Raw genomic sequence first — 22,003 nt, 5'->3', positions numbered from 1 at the left:
GTAAAATCATCAAGTTTTGAAAAAGTATTGCAATTTCATTTTGTCTTTAATGTTATTATCTTATATATATTATCTTTGTAATATGATTATCTTATATAATGTTATTACTATCCTAAAACATTCTCCAGCTCCTCTGAAACTGCAGGACTTAAGCCTCTTTTACATAGAGCTTTTGCAGCGCCCACTGACGGGTAGGGTGCAGAGGACAGGATTTGGGGGAGTACAGGCTCGTTCAGGAGCTACAGCTCCATGGGGACCACTTTCGGGTCTACTTCAGGCTTTTCTCTGCTATTGGATGCACAGCGCCGAGGTGTCGTCACATCGTGTTGCTGTGAAATTAAAAAAAAATTCAATCCAAGTGCAGGCTGGCGGCGCACCGCTCAGCTCGGTGGCAGAGCGGTGTGCTCTTGCGCCGCGGTAGCACATACACAATGAATGGGTTCGTCGGTGGAGGTCTGCGCTTTGCGCGCTCTGTGTGAAAAGGGCTTTATTTCCACCCTGCCCAGCAGCGGTACCGTGGCGAACGGTCCCTAAAGGCCTCTACACATGATCAGCTGTAAAACCGCTTTGCGCTGGCTGTCCCATTGTTTGTCTATGGAGAGGGCAACAACGCCTGACAAAGCGGCACCACTACCCTTAGAGTATTCATTGTCTATTCATTGTCCCTACAGTGGCTTGAAAAACCGCCCATAACCGTGTCACACCGGGAAGAGGGAAGAGGGAAGGCGGCTGGAGTTCCTCCAACAGTTGCAGTTAGATTATCATATTTTTTTTTTATTGACAAAAATATAGGCTGCTTCGGCTGATTTTTTTATGCGCACATGTGCCCCTAAATATTTTTTACAGTTCGCACACACCTATTTTTAGTCGCAAATGTGAGTGAAACGCTCGCACTGTCAAGTCCTGATATTATTTATGGTTTATTATAATGTGTCGTAGAATAACCCTTTTAACACTTCATTGGCTTTTGAGACAAGTTAACAAAGAGATTAATTTACTCATTCTTTTGAATAAATGGTTCAGTGTCATGTGAATGTTATATTGCTGCATTCACAATTTCATGCTGCTAGTACCAGAGTCTTACCTAATATCAGACAGAGCTGTCAGCTAGTTCCACTCTCTTTCCATCTTCAGTCTGACATTGTGTTTACTCTGCCTGACATCATTTTAAGTCCACGCTGATGCATAAGCATGCCAACATACCTGTTTTGCCAGGTTTTTAAAGAGTGAAGGGGAGTGAAGTAAAAATTAACAAAGATGTTGGCCAATATTGAGAAGACATGTTGCTTTAGAACAGCCTCGATAGCAGCGTCTATCTTACCCAAAGTGCTCGCCATTGTTGTTATTACTTGCCTTACCTGCTTGACACCAGCCTGACATTGGTGTTAGTTCCACCTGTGGCACTGATTGGCTAATTGAGTCCCACTGTGGCGCTCATTGGCTTTTTTGATTCTAACTGAGAAGCGGTTGTTTCATGTAAGGATACCAGACAAATCAGTTAACTTGAACTGGAGTGTGCAGATTTAAACATTTAGCCCCAGGCAACCCAGCATCTACAAATGTATATAACATTCAAAAATATTTTTTGTATAAAAATTGAGCATCTTGTAATTGAACAGTCTCTGAAAAGAAATAAAGAAAAAAAGGACCATCAGCTAAAGAACACACTGAAAGTCCTCGACCTGCTGCTGCACAGCTGCCTGCTGTGGGTTGACTGATGAATGAGCAGTGCGCATCACCATGCCTAGCGTTAGTGTTAGAGGGAACATGCGAGAGATTCAGTCAAACATGTTTGAACCTCTGTCAAACCCTGACTCGGATAAGAATTCTGTTGGGCACCAAAATTGGCGACTAGTAGACATATCAGAATAGTAAGTGCAATTAGTATCTTTGTATCTTTGCTTATGTTGTTTGTTAGATTGTTAGCTTTTAACTGGCTGACACATGTTAACTGTTGTCCATATATATAATCATTTCTGCTATGAAGAGGTTTTTGGTAGATAGAGGAAGAAAGCTCCAGGGTCCGGTTTACATCCAAAAACTGCACACTCTACCATGATTGCTGTCAAAACTTTCACTATGCTAATGCAAACTCTGATTTCTATACTGAGTCCCGTCACAATACCAGACGAATCAGGTTCACGTTTTTTGCCGATGTCTTGTTGAAGTCTTTTCCCCATCAGCCAATTTTTTCCCCTAGAATGGCGAAGGCATGACCCACCCTCTAATAATAAGTTCTTGTTGCCTTTGTTGGTTGGATTGGTTAGGTTTAGGCATGAGGGCTGAGATTGTTTAGGATTAGGGTAAGAATATCAGAGTAAGCCAATCAGAGGTAGAAAAAGCCAGAAAGACAGGTTATGCCTTTGCCAAACCTCGCCCCCCCACAATATGTGTTTCTTGTATCAGATAATGATTTGCTTTTGTACTGGTGACGTACCTAATCTAGCTGCCCGCTCTACGTTTGATGCTCAGTTTTTAGGGAAGTGCACAGACGTCGCCACCTTCAGTAGAGGAATATAAAGAACACCTCTCTACTGACAAACTTTGCACAGATACAAGTCAATTTAGTCAAGGTCGAACATTTCAGGGGACCTAAACATAAGAAAAGCATGTTTTTGAGTGACGGGCACTTTAAGATTATCTCACATTGATATTAAATGAATAAAATGGATGGTATTAAACTCTTCCTAAATGTGAAAGTTGCCTGAAAAAACCTGATTTTGAACTGATGCCATGTTTTGGAATCATTGTAGAAAATGGTGTGTTAGTTCTGTTTGGGGTGTAAAAGACCTAAGAATATGGTTGAATTCATTGATTGGTCTCTCCTAAATCGAAAATAGCTATATTTCTGTTACAGGAGACTGACACAAAATTAAACCTCTCCGGCATCCAATTAGCTCAAAACATAAGTAGCATTTCTAGGAAGGATAACATGCTTTGCATTTCTTTCTCAGTGAATAACTATTTGGCAAATCAAAGAATATATATTTGGTACATGCATTCCCCATATAGCATTAAAAACTGAAAAATTAGTACAAGCCAAAATTGTGGCAAATTGAAAAGGTCACCACTTGAATACCTTTCCACATATTGGGATCTAATAGTTCGGAAGGAAAGTAAAAGAGATGTATTTTAAGGACAAAAAGATAATAACTGTTATTTCTACATATTCTGTATAACAATGAGAACCAAACAATGAAGAAGTAAATCCAATGTCCAATGCCAACAAAAAAAAAACAAGACCAAATCAAGACATCACAATGAACAGGACAGTCTATACAATACAGTATCACCAACTGGTCCAAATACACCACATTTTTGTCAAGAATGTTGCTTGTTCAGTCACTACTGTGGAGATGTTAATAATTTATAGGGCTAAGGGAATGGTGGTAAAACAACAATGACCCCAATGTTTTTCTGTTTCTTTTTTTTTGTTTGTTTGTTTGCTTGTTTGTTTTTAAAGCTTGTTTTATATGATAGCATACCTATCTATTAAATTATCTAAACAAGGCTGTTACTCCCTCGCTAGCTATTTTGTTTAAAATATCCGACTCTTCTCCTTCACATTCTCTAGTTGTCTAGATCATCAGTGTTGTGTGTGACCTCCAAAAGCAAAACTGACCCTGAAATTGTGCTAAATCTCCAAGGAAAATCTATCACAAGAATTGAAAATGCAGGCACAGACAACATCCCAACCCCTCCCACGTTTTTCATCATAGCCAAGCATATTCTCATTGTCTGAGGCAGCTCAGGACCAAGGCAGGGTGTCATGCCAAAGCCTGGCTTTTATGAGGGGTTTTATATTCATTTGATGATCCTGCGGGCCTCTGTTTCCTGAGTGGATTATCCGTATATGCCGGTGCTGAGCCCTTTTTATATTCAGCGCCGTGGCAGAGTCAATAAGGTCCATTCTGCATACAATATTCAAGATTATACAAGACAGACAGCATAATTCACACTCAATCAGAATACAAATGACTGCAGACGGCGGAACAACACATTTGAAAATAAACACAGCTGATTCTGGGTGCAGGGACTGGCTCAGTCATGACCACCGTGCCATGCTCACACAGACTGTGAATAAACCTGCCGGGATTTTTCTTTTACCTTTGCTTTGTATGGAGTCCTTGTATTGTAAAGTCATGGTCTCAAATAATGTATGTTACAAACCAGGTAGGCCGTGGAGGACGTGAAGGTTACAGTATGCCTTTCTTGTGGGCAATTGTGCATACTTGCATGAGCATCATTAAAATGATGTGCACAATGTATCAGTCATGTTTATAATTGCATTAATGTGTTATGAACTGTTTCCACCTTCAGCGACCATAAAAATCGCTCTCCATGGGATGGATCGGGAGATGAGAGAGGAGTACCTGGTGGTCATTCAGGCTAAGGACATGGGAGGTCACATGGGAGGCTTGTCTGGAACAACAACTGTCACCGTCACACTAACGGATATCAACGACAATCCGCCAAAGTTCTCTAAAAGTATGTAACTTCATGACCTTAAATATCCCAAATCTAATTAAGAGCAGAAAGAAATTACTGCTGCTCTAAATGAGTATATCACTGATTGGTCATAATTGGGAAAAATAAATGTTATTTTGTAAATTTCATCAAACTGGCTCCTCAGAAACTAATTCTATCTGCAGTAAAGTCTAATGATGATGCAGTGCTGTAATATACTTCCGTAATTTTGTTTAATATAATCAACATTTCTCGAAACCAAAGAGCTATGTCTGGTCCTTCCTAGGTCTTTATGAATTCGTGATCCCTGAAGACCTACCGATAGGAAAAATGGGCGGCAAGGTGAAAGCAAATGACAGAGACATCGGCGAGAATGCCAAGTCAACATATAGCATCATCGAGGGAGATGACCAAGGCATGTTTGAGATTATTACGGACGCGCAGACACAAGAAGGGATTCTTCGACTGAAAAAGGTAAGACCTTGAAACTGGGCTGGTAATGGCAACTCCTAGTTCTCTCTCTGTCTCTGTGACTCAGTGACCTGACCAACAGGGCCATGGACTGTGTAATACCACAGTACTTTCAGCAAACTTTACCTTGACTGTTTAACATGTGTGGTATTTTTTTGTACTTAACCTAATCATAGGAACCCAGGTGTTTTAAATGAAATGGTCAGAGACAAGAGTGATGGACACGGAAAACAGAGTCACTTCTCTCCCCTGTACAGACTTTTGGCTCAGCCCTTGTCAGTTAGTACATTTACATGACATCAGAGAAAATCAATTTATTGTGTTTTTCAGACTAAAACCAGACTTTTAAAAGATACATTAACATGTTGGTCTGACTGAAATCGTACCAAATTGAATTTCTCAAAGTTGGACTGACACACCCAGCTAATGCGACTGGGAGTCAAATTACTCCTGCGTGTATACAGTCAGTCGGACCCAAACTGGCCCAAGTGCTCTGGGCATGCTCCACAGTTTCTGCCCCTGGCTTTGACCTGGAAGTCGAATAGCATTAAATGCGTGACGGAGGAAGAGCAGAAAAAGACGTAAAGCATAGAGCATTTATAAAATCTACAGAGCTGTGAAGTTGTCCACCATGGTACCAGTTAGCTAAATTGTTTGTTGATTGTTTTGTCTGTGACGTAATAGGTCAATGGGAAAAAGGTGCAATACTGACAAGCTGAAAGGGAGCATATCGCCACCTATTAAAGCAGAGTCAGACATACCTCAGTCAATAAATCGACTCCCCTCCAGTGCTTGTATACCGGGACAAAGACAATAATTCAAGTAAATGGCAGAGTGGAGCGATAACTGTAGCGCAGTTTAACTGTGCATGTAAACATACTCACTGACATTGCAACTCAATGGGTAGAATACATTTTGCATATTACATTTCTGTAAACCATAAGTATATTACATTTGTACATTATTATGTAGTGGATATGTTGAAACTTTGTTTCTTTACGTTTCAACAAAGATGTCTCAGTGACAATCACTTTCGTGCCACTTTTCCCCCAGTGAAAACACACCAAAGGGTCACTGACACCCAAAAAAACAGGGATGGGTGGTTAAAAGACAACCAATTTTGTTGGTCTCGAGCAGTGGTCTAAAACTTGGCAGGCATCTCTGCTTGGTGACAGTGCCACAACAATGAAGTAAATAAAGTACACACAACTTGTGACAGCTAGGTTTACTCAGAACTAAGTTGTAGAAGTGTTTACACAAATTGGTGACTTCAACATGGTATTTCAGTTGACAGCACTTTTTGTGTGTACATGCATTAAGTGTTTACATGAATGTGCAGACTAATTAAAATAAGAAAACAAGTACTGGACATTAAAATGTCGCAGAAAGCTGAACAACATAACAGACCTGCGTTGAACTTCAAGTATAATCTTTCATTTATAAGGTAAACACAACGTGGCTGAAATGTGTGTTTTAAACTGGATGAAGTGTTTAGTCAGGTGTTTTGCATGTTTTGCCCACCCCATTTTGAGGGGGAAGTATATTAGGAACACATTCCAATATAACACCACCACTAACTATGACCTCACTAATACACGTATAGTAAGAATAACACCTCTCTGAAATCTAAGATAATAAACATTATAAACTTTCAAAATGAAGAATTTGTGGCAGATTAGTTGTCCTGCATTGCATTCAGTTATTTCAATAATATTAATATTAATAATAATTTATTCAGTTATATAGCAGGGATTTATATTGCAATAATTATTAATCAGTGCATGACCCCAGATATCAGGGCTAGCTCCAGATCTTCACTGATCATTATGTCCCTACATCAACCTGCTATAGCTAATTTCTTAAAGACATAAAACCGTATAAAACATGTCTGTTTAAATTCTAAATGGTGAACCAACATGAGGCCAGATGGCTCCTCCTCTTCTGTACCACCTCTAGTGAAATTCTCTGCATTAGTTTTTGAAAGACGGCTTCACTTGAAAGTATACCATTAAATATTAAGACACTGGGGCCTGCACAGTGAGTGTCTTGGAGGCTAAAGGAACATTTTGCTTTTTTTTCTTCAAAGAAAAAAAAATCCCCAAAAAATAGTACCAATAAATTCGACATCTGAATTGCTTTTTCAGACAAGATTATCTCATTTTCACATTACAGTCTTGCCTGGAGCTATAGCTGTAGCTGTCTTAGCTCAAAGCAGCCTCTTACATATTGTAAATTGGTTCAGCCCTTGTTCCAACTTTGGTTAAATGTGCTTGCGACTCCTGCATTACCATCACCATGAGAGCAGATGGACTGAATCTAAAGTTGCAGTTGTAGTTCTTTGTGATGCCAACCCATCCACATGTGAGAGCTGCCGTCCTCTTCCGCTGGCCCCAGAGCAGCTTCGGTGAAGCAGTTGCTGGTTAATTGCCTTGCTTAAGGGAACATTAGCACTTGTTGAGCGAAGACAAGACAATGCTCATTAAATTTGTTAAAGTTCAAGTTTTTGTTCATTTTTGTTCAAATTCTTTATTCTTATCATATGTGCAACAATTACAGAGGAGCAGTCATTGGCAATGAAAATCTTAGGCCCCAGGCTTCCTCCAACAGTGCTCATTAAATATCATGATATCCCCATGTGTGTGGACCTGAGGAAAGCAAACTAGCGACATTCCTGTCACAAAACCTGAATCTTTAACCTTGAGGCAAACACATCTGTGTATAGACACTGCGACTGTGTGATTTTCACACAATGTGAGAGTTTCTAGATATGTGGTACAAATGCAGTGTGAATATTTCCTCCAGAATAAAAGCTGTGAAGGTTTGAGCCTGCATACCATCATTTGCCTGTAGACATTTAAAGCACCCAACCACATATTTTTCTCAATACGGAAGTGCATGTATAAATAGCTTTGGTATCTTTGATACCATGTGTTCAAACCTTGGTTTGATTTTCCACAGATGTCCTTGAGATACAACTGAACTTGCTTGTGGGTCACAGTGTTATTAACATGCATTGCAGTTTTTCAAATGTAAATTCCATATGCATTCTATATTCTAAGTCTATATATGCACTGCTCGGTCGAAGATGTTTGCATATATTGAATCATACATGTGATTGATGGATGGGCGTTCTTAAGTCTTGAGTCATGGTTGGTTCAGTGTCGGGAGAGAAAAGCTATACATCACTCAAATGTGGAATGCCATTGTGTTGTGATGTAAAATGACATTACCCCAAGGACATGTGGTGTGACTTTGTCAAAGTGTGAACAATGAACTGTGTGGGAGGTGGAATGTATAAGAGCTAAGGCGATCTGCCGGGACTACAATTCACTGCCACTAAAGAAAACATCAGTGCTGGAGAACAAACTCAACACAAAGTCATAAAATCTCTAACTGTTGACAAAGCAAATGTCAAATGTGTTAGTCTTTTAGGCAACCTCCACTTCCATGTCCCGTGGAGAGAGCCTCGCTCTTCCCTCGTCTGCTCGGCTTTCTTTCTGCGGCCTTGAGTTGGTTGCCTACATCACTGAAGCAAGATAGATGATAATGTGTTGGGAAAAGTAGCAAGGCGTTTGCACACTTAGTGTTTCTGCATCCCTCCAGACGGCTGCGTCTCAAGTTGAGATGAGTTAAAAGAAAGCAGTTTTGCTCTTTGTTCTGTACCCTCACCAGTGTTATCCTCCAACCAGGGTGACACAAGAAAAGATTCAGTGTAACTCTTTCCCCGACACACCCTGTCCCCGTCAACAGCTGTATGAGTCTATAAACTGCCATCTAACGTAGAATTCAAATTATTACAGATCCTTTGCGGCAAGGTTAAAACATATTGATCTAACTGAGGCTGGAGAGGCACAAACCAGGCAAGAGATTCTTTGCTGTTTGGGTTTTAAGCTTTTTATCTGCCAGCCCCCAGGCCTGTCGAGGGATGTTAGTGGGATGCTGAGCTTTCACCCCTGCAGCCAACGCTGAACTTTGAAGTCTCTAAATGGCCTGTATGTACATACTGATTTGATACTAACGCTTGAGAGAGACCGAAAAAGGACACAGCGGGGTTTGGGCTGGGACACGACGGTGAGTGGTTGTTAACACAGGAGAAACTAGAAAGTCTCTTTGTTGCTTAGTGTAAGTCTGCCGTCCCCCCACTTAGAAATTTAGCCTCATTCAGTTTAGCCATGTCTACCTGGACACCCTAAACTGGCAACCTTGACTCCAAACTATCTGGTACGTGGCTCTACTGTTTTCCTTTTGCGCTCATGAATCTCTTAATAGTCAACAGTAGCTGTGCAACAGTACCACTATGCATACTAATAAAAATCAAAGTGGCTCTCCCTGGATTACTCATTCAAAGCGCTGTGTGTGTTTATTGAATTAATAATTTGAAAGGGTCGAAATATGACTTGTATTGAGATTCCATGGGTAGGCTATCAAACAGTTTTTAAAAGAGCAGCCTTTTTTTATTTTGTAATTGGTATTGGAAATAATTAATCAAACTTAACTAGGCTAATCACAGAGGCTGTTTACTGCTGTGTTTTCCTTAAACCGTACAAGTAGATTTGGTGTAATTAAATATGCCAGCAGCAGTGAGAGTCCCCCCTCTCCCCTTTCCCCTCTCTATTAGGACACTGGAAACAAATATAATGAGTTGTTTCTACATGCTGTCAAGAGGGAATAATAATGACATAGTTTGATAAGAGAGAGGCCAATGTTCCTGGAATTTAATGTGGAGTCGTTTGTTAAATTACTTATGTAAATGTGAAAACCAGCTCACTAAAAATACACAATCTTAAAGCTGCATTTATCAATATTATGATATTAACTTATCAACATACCATGTGTGATGTGATGGCTGCTTATATTGACCAACCCACAAGGATTTAGCATTCAGCTCTGAATTTCCCCTCTGCTGTTGAGTGTGTTAGAGTCTTTGAGCTCATTTTTTACAGCCCACGGCCTTTAATGTAGCAGCTCAAGAGGAGTTGGTAGAAAACAAAACCAAAAACAGGCGTGTGAGTGCTGGACTTGGTGGCCTCAGCACGACTTTAAATGGATGCCAATGTTGCTCTGTGTTGGCTGAATGCATAGGCAAATGTTTGCCAAGACATTCTCAATAACAACTTTATGTATTTCAATGTTTTTCCATTGTCCCTGCAACCTAATTGCCAGAAAAAAATGTTGGCATTGTACATTTTTGCAAACCACGGATAAGATACATTTGTACGTACTACTTACAGCAGATTTGTTGAAACTTTACATTTCAGCATTGCTGTGGTTAACATGTGGTTAGGTCTGTGAATGTCTTGGCAAAAAACAAACATTTTTTTGTGGCACTATCTCGGCAAGAAACCAGAAATGTCTTGGTAAAAAACACCTGTTTTTCATGGCACCTTCTTGTCAGAAAATACAGCATGTTTAGGGTAAAAAACAACCAGTTTCCATGGTACTATCTCAGCAAGAAACCAGGATTATCTTCACTTTTCTCAGCAGTTTCTCGTCAGGAAATGCAGCAACATCTTGGTAACAAACACAATCACTTTTTATGGCACTATCTTTGGTGGAAACACAGCTACGAGTCATAAAAAAAACACCCATGTTTGAAGGCAAAAATGCCCCTGGAAACGCAGCAATGACTTGCTAAATTACAAGTGGTTTTGTTGTTTGTTGGTGTAGAACAGTGGTCTGCAATTGTCTGCAGCTTGGAAGGCATTTCTCCTTAGTGTCAGGCCATTCACCATCCCCTCCACCTTCTGATGACAGTATCAGCTTATATACTGTCACTTTTGAAAAGTCAATATGAAGCGTATTGCCCACACAAATGTAACATATTCATTGTTTTCAGAAACGTGCAATTAAAAAATTTCCCTCTGGCAACTGGACTGGCCCCCCGAGTAGAGTAAAAAAAATGCAGCTTCAGAATGCCATGTGATTTATTATTTCATAAATTACCTGAGATGATGCGGCTTTAATTTTGAGAACAGATCGCTTGAATTTTGTACAATTTCCAGTATCCCGTGCCCAGTGCTGGTTCCAATGGAATGGCTAGAATTACAGAATGACATTACAAACAAAAAAAAAAACAAAACAAAAACATCACATTACAGTAAACCAATATTTTAAGCCTACCAGTAAATGACTTTTAAATAATAATTCATATTAAAACTTGGGCCGTTCCCCCCTCTCAATTTCCATATAATCATTTTGACTGCACAGCCACAGTCTCGTACAGGCTCTTACTCCTCACTACCCTCTGAATTTAAGTGTAATCCATTGGCTCGAGGTCCAGCCACACTATGTACTTTCTCAGCACAGATGGCAGGATCAGAGAGAGAAAAGGAAGGAACGGACGGGGGGTGGGGGGTTGTGTGTCAGAAGTAAGGACGAGAAGGAAAGGTTAATAATGAAAGTGTTCCAAATAGCTTCTGCGACCATGGAGGAGAGGGGCTTGGAGAGGCTTCAGGGGCTTGGTCTGTCTACTAGTGCCCCGAAGCCAAGAATGTAAGAGCATGGCAGTCAAAGCCCTGGGTCGCCTCCCCCGGCCCCCTGGCTGCTGCTACTGTCTCACAGCTGGACCCCCAGACACCCCTCCATCCACCTGCCCCCTCTACCCTCAGAGCTCTCAGCACAGGCACTGTCTGACCTCAGAGACATTTCCTCTTGCTCTCTTCCTCTTTTTCTAACTGAATACATTTCTCGTTTTGTTCATCTTCCTCCTCTTATTCCACCTCTCTCCCCAAGCCAGCTCCTATCCCCTCAAGCGGCAAGGCCCAGTTTTGATTTCCCTATAAATCCCGGTTATGGAGCGTGGAAGTGACTTGATCCCATTATTCTCGTAGTATGAGAGCGACCAGAGGTGATTCAGAATGAAATTGTGACAGTCTGGGGTGTCCTCGGAGATGCCAAGAGACTAAAATTGTGACTCTCCTCTCTCTTTTAAATATTAATGATGAGCCATCTGTAAAGGAAATACTGCATAGCAATTGAAAATAGCGATTAAACAGATATGTCAGTCACACAATGACATGTCCTGTACAAAATGTTTTTATTTCTCTTTGGGAAATTACACCTTTTGTTGATAGTCTTGAATGAGCACCTGCTCTCATTTATTTTATGTGAGCTGGTTGTGAAAGCAGTATGAAAGCTTTAATAATCAGCTGTCACTGAGAGCATTAACAGGAAGATTTGTGTTCTTTCATGCCGATAAAGGTTGGGAAATATTTTCAGGTCGTGCAACTCTGAAATTTACAATTATTGTGCCGCTTTGATTTAAATCAAAATGATGATCAAATAAATAAGTTTGCTGTGATAGACGAAAACCATGGACATTATCACAGTCACTCAAAAATTTTATCTCTCAGGATTAAAGCCCCCTGTGTCGGTGTGTAATGGTTATGTTGTTACAACTTGTTTTCAACGATTATGATGGCATGATTCTTTTAGTAGAAAAATGGGAAAATACTTTACAGTATGGATGCTCACTGAGCTCACAGCTCAGGGATGGGGTAGCGGCATGCACTGCTGTCTGCATAAGTGTCTTTTAGGATCTGCAATTGTTTAAAATAAAGTAGGAGAGTATTTGTTTTTTCTTTGAACATATACCTCAAGTATCAAACATAAATGTACTCATTATGCAGAATGGCCCTTTATTAGATTGTTGTATTGTTTGTAATGATGTAGGTGGTTGATATGGAGATAAACTGTTTTAAATTGTTGGGTAGTTTAAAGTGGTACGCCAGCCAAGAATTGCATTTTCATAAAATAACAGGGCTCAAAAGACACATTTAAAAAAAAAAAAGAAAAGATCAAAATCTAAGCAGCAAAACATCACATTGTAATTACGTACTTATAGTCCTAAGTATGAGTCAAGCTCCAGAAACATTGGATCCCAGTGCAATAAGCCATAACTGAACTTGAGTTTTCTGAGTAAAATTTATGGAGTGCCCTTTGATTTATTAACATAAACATAAAAATGTAGTGCGTATAGTGAGTATTAGTGCATTATTTTCTCCATTCCTAAAATGTAGTGAAGTAGAAGGGAATGTACAATTTAATCATTAATATAAAAATAAAAGAAAGAAAGAAAACAATTAGCTATGCTACAAATACACCCACTGATCGCTGTCTGAAATAATAATTAACAAATGTAATCATAATCATAAATAAACTGAACAAATTGCAGTTATTATTACACCTGGTTCTCGTATTATGTCATGCTGTAGTTCTACGTGTGGTTTGTGTAAGTTGTGTTGCCGCACCCCAGTAGAAGCTGTTGCTCGACTGCTGTGTGTAGGTACATTCAATGTCAAACACTGTTTCTGTTTCATTACTCGCAAATGTCATAAAACATGGAAAATTAAAATACAATCTCAGAATATGATATTTCACCATTGACTGTGATAGAGGCGGTATAGTGGTGAAGTGGTTAGCATTGTCACCTCACAGCTAGAGGGTTCCTGGTGCAAATGCAGGTTAATTGGTGACTCGCCCGTAGGTGTGAATGTGAGTGTGAATGGTTGTCTGTCTCTATGTGTCAGCCCTGTGATAGTCTTGCCACCTGTCCAGGGTGTACCCCACCTCTCACCCAATGTCTGCTGGATAAGCTCCAGCCCCCTGCAACCCCCAACAGGATAAGCAGTTATGGTTCATAAATGAATGAATGGATTGTAATACATATGGAAAGTCTTACTATGTCATAAAATTAATTATATTCTGGCTCCCTAAAAAGGCATTCAGTCATCAAAATTTTGAAAACCCCTAATTTAAGATTTTCTTAAATGGTCAGTTTTAGCTGTTAAGTTCCTAAACGGTTGGTCTGTTTGTCCCCCTACAGCCTATAGACTACGAGAGCAAGAGAGCCTACACCTTGAAAGTTGAAGCCACCAACATCCGCTCTGAGCCCAGCAGTGGTGGGCCCTTCAAGGACACAGCCACAGTAAAGATTGTAGTGGAAGACGCTGATGAACCTCCTGTTTTCTTCAAACCAGTGTACTTACTAGAAGTGAATGAGAACGCCCCTATCAACACAGTCATAGGGACAGTCACCGCCAGGGATCCAGACTCCACTGGGAGCCTTGTCAGGTAAGAGAGTGGGTGCCGTTTACAGTGAGCTCAACCTTTACTGCATAACCATTATGCTATTGACTGATCAGAGAGATACACTGGCAAAACTTGAGAAAAGAAAATAGCTCTTCAGATTAATTTTAAAAAGTGATGGAGACTATAGGTTAACCATGAGTCTTTTCAGACTATAATGAGTTGTTTTAATAAAAGAGTTGACACGGAGGCATGCAATTAAATCTCTTCATGCCTGTGACCTTTGGAAACTATAGAAGTGTCTTTGGCGGTGAGGAAGCAACCCAATGATTGCTCTCATTTCCACAGATGTACAAAAAAAAAGTCGATTATGAGTTGAAGGCAGCACAACTTTAACTTTCAATGTGTGGCCAGCCTCGCTATATTCTCCTCTTGTGTGACTTATTCTTGGAAATACCACAAGGGCACCTTGAGGATAGGTTATACAGGCAATTTCTCTCCCTCCATCTTGGCATTTCATTAATTCTCCAGCGACTTGCTGACCGCATTCCTGGGACAACAGTCAACAGGTTGTGTGTAATTGCATGGCAAGCAGAGAGCAGACTGGGTTTCATAGATTGGCTGGGGCTATAGAGCAGGGCCCGTTCATTCTACCTTTTCTCTTTTTTTTCTTTCCTGGTGGCATCCTCATGTTTAGTGATGAGATTGCCAGGAGGAATTGAGCCCTGAGGTTGGATGATGTCCCTCCCCTGGTAAAAGGAGAAGTATATTTCACGTGTAGTGACATCTTTTGCTTCTCTCTGTCCTTATTTCATGTCACGGTGCTCCTATGTTTGCTGAGCAAGTCTGTGTTAGTTAGAGGGAGATAGAAAAACAAGTTTATTAAACTGGCAAATGGAAAAGTAAAAAACTAAATGATTTATCAATTGTCGAAATAGATGCCAGTTGACTAATTATTTAATTAACTCTGCTCTAAATGCATGAATAGTCTTTTGGTCTTTATTTACTTTTCTTTACATCTTAAATGACGAGTGTGTAGGATATGTTGCGAAACTGAAACTTCCAAGCATGTAGGAGAACTATAGTGGCCGATGCAACGATGTAAATGGCTCTATCTAGAGCTGGTGTTTGATTTGTCTGTTCTGGGCTAAATGGAAGATGACCTGCTCTATATAGATATAAATGACTCTAAGCATGCACAGCATGTGTTATTTTCAGGGAATTTTGAACTAATGAAAGCATAGTTATGAATAACATATTCCATTTCCACCAGATGCCCTTAAATCCTACACACTGCACCTTTAAGTGTATAAATGCCCAGTGTATCATTAGATTTAAAGTAGCTGTATGCAACATTTGGAAAGTGATTCAGAACCTGAGATGGGGTTGCCTGAACATGGGTCTCAATGTGGAGGTGGCGGATCTGGAGGCTAGCAGCTGATGGTGCTAACAGTGTGAACAGTGCATATTAACCAGGGTTGGAAATTAACTTTCTGTCTACTTGCCACTGTGGCTGGTGAATTCCAAGATCTAACAGCCACTCAGCAGATTACTGCCTGGCAAGTGAAGCAAATCTAGCAGCTACTTATATATTTTACCAGCATTTGGCTGGTGGTTGGTGCCAATTTTGAACCCTTAACAGCAACAGTGCTGACAGAGCCAACCATTTTTAACCTGAGAGTAATCTAAGGGTGGGCATTACGCTTTTTGGCTGCTGCCACCCACCACTGTGAGTCAGGAGAGCGTCATCAACAGTAAGCACCATATGTGTGCAGTGCAGATTAGGTCTGCCATCAGGGGTGGGAGTCAAAGGATACAGGTGATCTTGGCAGAAGGCCAAGGGGGGGCCCATGACAAGATCTATGGTTAACTCTTACATTGGATCAAGTACTTAAAGTACTAAATTTTACTCACTGAATTATATCTCTGACAATACAAGGCATAGGTATTTACATGATAAATAAATGTAGATATAGAAATGTGGATATTATCATTACGACACATTACAGTGTGCCACCACGGCAGGTATTGCGGAATGGTGCAGTCCATCTAACAGCGGGGGTCAGATGTGTATCTATGTGCAGAACATACAAGTGAAGCTAATGTAAATGTGTGAGGTGCAGCCAGGGTACAAAGAGAAAATGAAAGTGAAAGGAGAAGAGAGGCAATGGCCAAATGTCTGGTGAAAAAAGATACCAGGTGTGACAGGTGAAGCTGAAGGTGAGAAATAAATAGAAAGAAATAAACAGCAAATAAAACCTGCTGTATCTGACTCAGTCTTAAAGCTACGATGAAGGCACATGTACCATATTAAACAATAGGACCTACGGCATCCATACCAAAATTTACACAAAATTTTTGTGAGCAAAAAAGGAACATTGCCATTTTTCAAAATGGCATATTTAAATATGTCTGCATACTGGGGTCCCTAAACAGTATTGGAATTACATAAATTGGGTATGACTGAAAAACTGAGAGTTGACAGCTATGTATTTTTTACACTATTTCAGCTCTGCACACAGTTTCAACAACATTTGATTAATGTAGCCTGTAGCCCTGAATGAATAAATGAAATGCTTCTTAAACAATCTCTAAAAAAGTTCCTATGAATCATGTGCAGGTGGCGTCTTATAATGTCTTGTTTTGTACAACCAACAGCCCAATTCTAAATACATCCTCCTGAGACCTCAGCTTCTGTTTGGTTATGCATTTGCAATGTCTCCTAGCTATTTTATTTAAAACTATAAAATAACTAAACATTGGTTTGTTTTGGAAAAAACAGTAAAATAAAATACGTCCTCATATGGGGACGATGGATTTTTCTTAAAAGTCACAGGTGTGTGATCAAGTTTAAAACTGTTCACATAAACATTGTTGTGGAAAAACTAAACTACAAATAATCCTGGACTTATGATTTGTTCATTTAGAAACTCGTGAATTTTCCCTGATCAATACTCCAAGCTAGGAACATCTTTTTGTCCATGGGACGTCTGTCACCTAATTGGTCCCACCGTCTTCAAACAAGACTATAACAAAGTCCCAGTGTCCAAGTGTTGAAATTATTTTTGACAGATATTGCAATTGCAACACAAGACACAGGTTTAATAGAAATTGATATATTTTTGCATTTTTTTCACTGGAATAAAAAAAAAATGATGATGATGTGATTTTTGCTGGGGTCTGTATAATCACACTCCCTGATGTCTCAAACATGATTTGTACGTTGGGTCCCTCTGTGGTACCACAGTGTTTGATTTATAATGTTAGGTTGAAACATATTTTACTTAAAGAAATTAAAAGTAAAAGAAAAATTGCAGCTCCTGCGATGTGGATATCACAATAAGCCAGGCTGCAATTTTGATAATATTTCGATTAATTTCATAGCCCTACTTGAAATGCATTGCTTTTGCACTTTACTCAGGTTAAATAACGAAAAATGCTGAAAGAAACAGACAAGGACACAGCAAGCATTGTAGATAGTTTTTTTATCCTATTTTATTGTAAGTGTATAAAAGTCCAGTGTATATTACATTTAACAATCTCAAAGAAGCATTTTCCTCTGAATTATCCGCCGTATTAATAATTATGTTTGCCTACTTTCTTGTTGACTACCTCCAGTGAACCATTACTGAAAGACAAAGTGACTAAATAATGGATGAGTGTTCATGCAGATGCCAGCACCCTGCTGACATGATCTCTTCACACATTTGCTGCAATGAGTCTAGATATCAACATCCTGTCCTCCAACTTAAATCTTTAGAGCATCAGTGAATTAAGTCATAGGCTGCCACCTATATGCACCAGGTCTATTGCTCTCTTTCTGTCTTTCTTATTTGCCTTGAGGCCATTCACTTACAGTATTCATCATGCTTATAATGACCAATTTTACAGTTTTGTGGAGAAGTTGTTATTTTCACAGCGGATTGTTGCTCAAGGGCTTTGTGTGACTGTCAGGCCTCACAAAACTTCACTGCAGTCAAAGAGACAGAATAGAGCCTTTTGAAAAGAACTGTTAGATTTTTTAATATAGCTCATTCTCAAACTTTCCATTTTATTCTCCAAGACAAAGACGAGGAAGTTTATAAGTGGCTAATAGAATGCTGCATTAATCATCTGCCAACTCCTGTAAAGCCACTGATCAGCTGGGGGGAAATAGCTTCTCAAAGATTACACACACAACCAGGCATTTTCTTGCCAGTTTGCATTTTGTCACAACAAACTGTTTTGCCTCAACATGTGATTTTCTTTCAACACCAAACGTACATTTTTAACCCCCTTGCAAATGTTTCAAAACGAGCGTGATCTATCACAGATGTCAAGTGTTTCCTTTGTGGGGGATGAGATGAAGCAAGCTATTGAGAGAGAGGGCTTAATATGATGCATCACTCTTACTGAAGACATTTGATTTTACTTTGCATTTGTATTAGCCTGTAACTCTGAGCTTTGGGCTGATAAAATGATTACAGTCTGGAAGATTTTAATCCTTCCAGATATACTGGCTAACAGAAGGCTGTAGCCTCAATAATGCCTCTTACATGATCAGAAGGATGTTCTAAATAATAGAAAATCTGGACAAAGCCTCAATAGACAATAAGCCAAATAATTAGACTGTGAAACTTTGTTCGCTGTGCATACAGGGCTGCAATTAAAAAATAGCTTTATTGTTATGATTACTCCTGATTACACGATTGATAATTTGGTCTATAAAACAACAGAAAACTGTGAAAAACATTTGGAGGTGGCATCTTCAAATGTCTTGTGTCCGACCAACAGTCCAAAGCTTCAACATGTTCAGTTTGCAGTGATATTAAATAGAGAAAAGCAGCAAATCCTCACACTGGAGAAGACAAACCCAGAGAACTGTTTGAGTTTTTAATTGAAAAATGACTTCAATGAAGAATCAGCTGTCTAAATAAATATTATTTATTTATTAATTTTCCTGCTAATCGACAAATATAGAGCATCTTTCACCAACTGTTCCTCATAAGAGTTTGACTTTCACCAGTGTCCTCTTATTTGGGATTTGTAACTTATGCGCACTCAACAACACACTTACACATATTTTTTGCTCAAATGTTTGTGCAAAAATAATTGGTTATTGCTTTTTTCCTCAGTTCTAACATCTAATAAAATTGTAAGATTTAAATTACAATATTTTTTTTTATGATTTAAATTGTTATATTATAATTATTTATACAACTTTACAAACAACATAAAGGTATTTTAAACACTACACTGATACTTAAATATGCATCAGTTTTGTCAATGGGAGCCAAGCCATATAATAATTAGTAACTGAGCATGCTAGAAAATATCACATGGGACAAAAAATGCAGCATTCTGAGTAAGTTAGTAGTAACTCACAGAAACATTGCATGTATGCTATTATAATGTATAAAGTTGGTGATTTGTAGTTACGGGGGTACCCTTACAGTTTCTTTCAGGGGGTTTCATTTGAGCATTCCTTACTTAATTTTTTCAACCCCCTCTTTTCTTCTTCTTCTTCTTCTTCTTCTTCTTCTTCTTCTTCTTCTTCTTCTTCTCCTTATTTTTCATTTTGTGTGTGCACATGGCCCCGTAGTCTCATGATCTTTTTCACAGTTTCTCAATTGGGAGATCTTATGTGTATCTTATCTTATGGAGATCCATGGGGTGTTTACTTATGCTAAATAGGATCAACTGGAACACACTTTTAACCTAGGAGGACAGTGGGATTGGTCATTACAAAAACACAGGTGGAACCAAACCTTCAGTTTGAGAGCACTTCATGAAACAGCTGTAGACATTTCTTATGAACCATTCTGATTCAGTAAATGAGGCCTACAGTCTTCTGGTATTTTATCAGTAACAAAAAAGGGTGAAGTAAACAGACACAGACAGGGCTGTTACTGTAGAAAATATTATTTCTTTGATTGTGAGGGTGATTTGAAGAATTTAATTAACCACAAACTTTGTATGTATTTCAAGGTTTGTCCAGAAAATGGGTGAGTCACAAAGTATTTGTGTGAAACCAGCAGTGAATGTGTCAGTTAACATATCCATCATTCACAGAAAGCTTATGGCTGGCCCTGGCCTAGAATTGTAGTCGTCCTTTTCTCTCTCTCTTAGTTTCTTTTTCTTTAACTTTCTGTTTTGAAAGTTGGTAAGAGAAGGAGCTCCTAAAAAGAAAGCTGTAAGGTACAAGAGTGGCAGCAGTAATGGCAACATGAGTGTGGACTTTGTCCTGACCACCATCTGAACGAGCAGAATCACTCTGCGTCTCAATCCCCCCTCCAGCTGGACCAGACTGAACCAGTCTGAGTCTAAACCACTCGGGGCGAGTGCTCTGGTGGGCTGCCATGTCCTCTGCACTCAAGAGACAAACAACCCCTTAGCTGTACTTAATGCATCCAACCAACAACATTTCAGGTGCACTCCATGAAATACTCCCTCAGTATTGCTTCTCTCTGGAGCCTGTGCTCTGTCGTTTTCTACCTGACTGATCACAAATAAAAAGCAATGTGACATCTGGCAGTCACTATGGCTGTCTGACATGAACTGTTATTTCACAGAAAAGCTGTAACTGTATTTTAGTACAAAATATTGATACTGTGAAAAGCATTGTCATATGGATTTTAAACACATTTGATTAACAGTTTTTTGGTTTGTTTTCATTCTCTAATTTTTCTTCTGTTGTTGGGGAAAATTGTAATGGAATTCTGTGAAGCTTGTTTCTTACTGCAGGTTTCCTTATGTTGTTTTAGCACAGCTGACAGCTAACATGCTGCATATTGTAATACAAGCAGTCATGTAAACTAGTTGGTTTTGAAATAAATGGAATTTTAATGTCAGGAAGGCCTATATTTTATGATTTACTTTTGACTCTTATGGAAAATCACCTTTCTGGTGAAAGGGCCAGCCTGAATAAAATGTCGTGTTAAAACACAACTGGTCAGCATTCAGGGGACGGCAAAAATTAGTTCTACATCTGTGGTCTTCCCAGCGGAATTACTGACCTAATAACAAGCAGGAATGTCACAGAGGCATTTTGTTCTCTGCAGACAGCAAGGAAAAAAAAAAAAAACAGTATTTGTTCTCGATCTTTTCACCTCTTCTTCTCCCTCCAACTTGTACAGGCACTCAGTCACTCACACACATTCACACTCTAACAGAGCAAAGCAACACCTACTGGGCACACATACAGAGGTGTGAAAAAGCACAAACACACAGTTAAGCAGAAATCTTTTCTTGGCTGCTTAACCTTTAGGCCTTTAATTTTGTGATAATGCGCACCCTGTAGAGGTGCTAACTAGAGCCTGACCAATACAATGGCACGGCTTATACTGTATAGGTGTAGCTCTCATTTAGCTGATGACATATAGTGTTGATTAACATTTGAATACATGTTGACTGATAAGTAAAGAGAAATGGAAATGCAGCATGACAAAAATACTTTTGAGTTTATTCAGTTATTATTATTATTCAGTGAGTTTATAGGCGGTGTCTTTAGGTCCATCAGAGAGCACTGACAAGTTTATTTTTCAACTTTGATTTATTATGAGTGCTTAGACAGTCAGAATTATCAAAATAAATGAAGCTATGTAATTTTGAACAAAGAAAAAAATACAAATACATACAAATCACATTTTGAATTCACAAGCAATAAAACACCATTATCAATTAAATACACTCTCACCTGGTCTGGTATGATTAGTAGCTTTATTGTACCAAGAAATTGCTATATTACTGAGTTAATTTCCTAGTTTCATAACTCTTGTCTACGTATGGTGCCATTTAACTCATCTGCATACAATGGAATTGGTGCCCCCTACCAGCTAGTGTAGGTTAGGTTTAGGTGAAGAGTCATGGTTGGGACTCGTCATGTTTGAGCTGTCCCAGACGAAAGACGACCAACATGAAAGAAAAGTGGTGAAATCTTTGGTCGTGGCTCTAAAACAGTGGCCCTATGTCACGTAGTGAAAGAGGCTCAAGGATGGCCATTGTCATGGTCTTGTGTTCAAATGGAGGTTGGGATAACATTCTGACAGTGTCGATATTT

At 39.3% G+C, this 22,003-nt stretch overlaps 1 protein-coding gene across 2 annotated transcripts in view; it reads left to right on the top strand.

The window, feature by feature from the left end:
• Positions 1-22,003, top strand: part of cdh8 (cadherin 8) — a 117,425-nt gene that overhangs the window by 78,049 nt on the left and 17,373 nt on the right. For both annotated transcript variants that reach the window (XM_033626974.2, XM_033626966.2), the window contains exons 4-6: positions 4,321-4,488; positions 4,754-4,941; positions 13,763-14,010. In XM_033626974.2, coding sequence (XP_033482865.2) covers positions 4,321-4,488; positions 4,754-4,941; positions 13,763-14,010 — 604 coding nt within the window. The remainder of the gene's footprint in view (positions 1-4,320; positions 4,489-4,753; positions 4,942-13,762; positions 14,011-22,003) is intronic.

Source organism: Epinephelus lanceolatus, chromosome 2 (assembly GCF_041903045.1).
Source record: "Epinephelus lanceolatus isolate andai-2023 chromosome 2, ASM4190304v1, whole genome shotgun sequence".
Taxonomy (NCBI): Eukaryota; Metazoa; Chordata; class Actinopteri; order Perciformes; family Serranidae; genus Epinephelus; species Epinephelus lanceolatus.
This window is presented reverse-complemented; position numbering and strand designations above follow the sequence as displayed.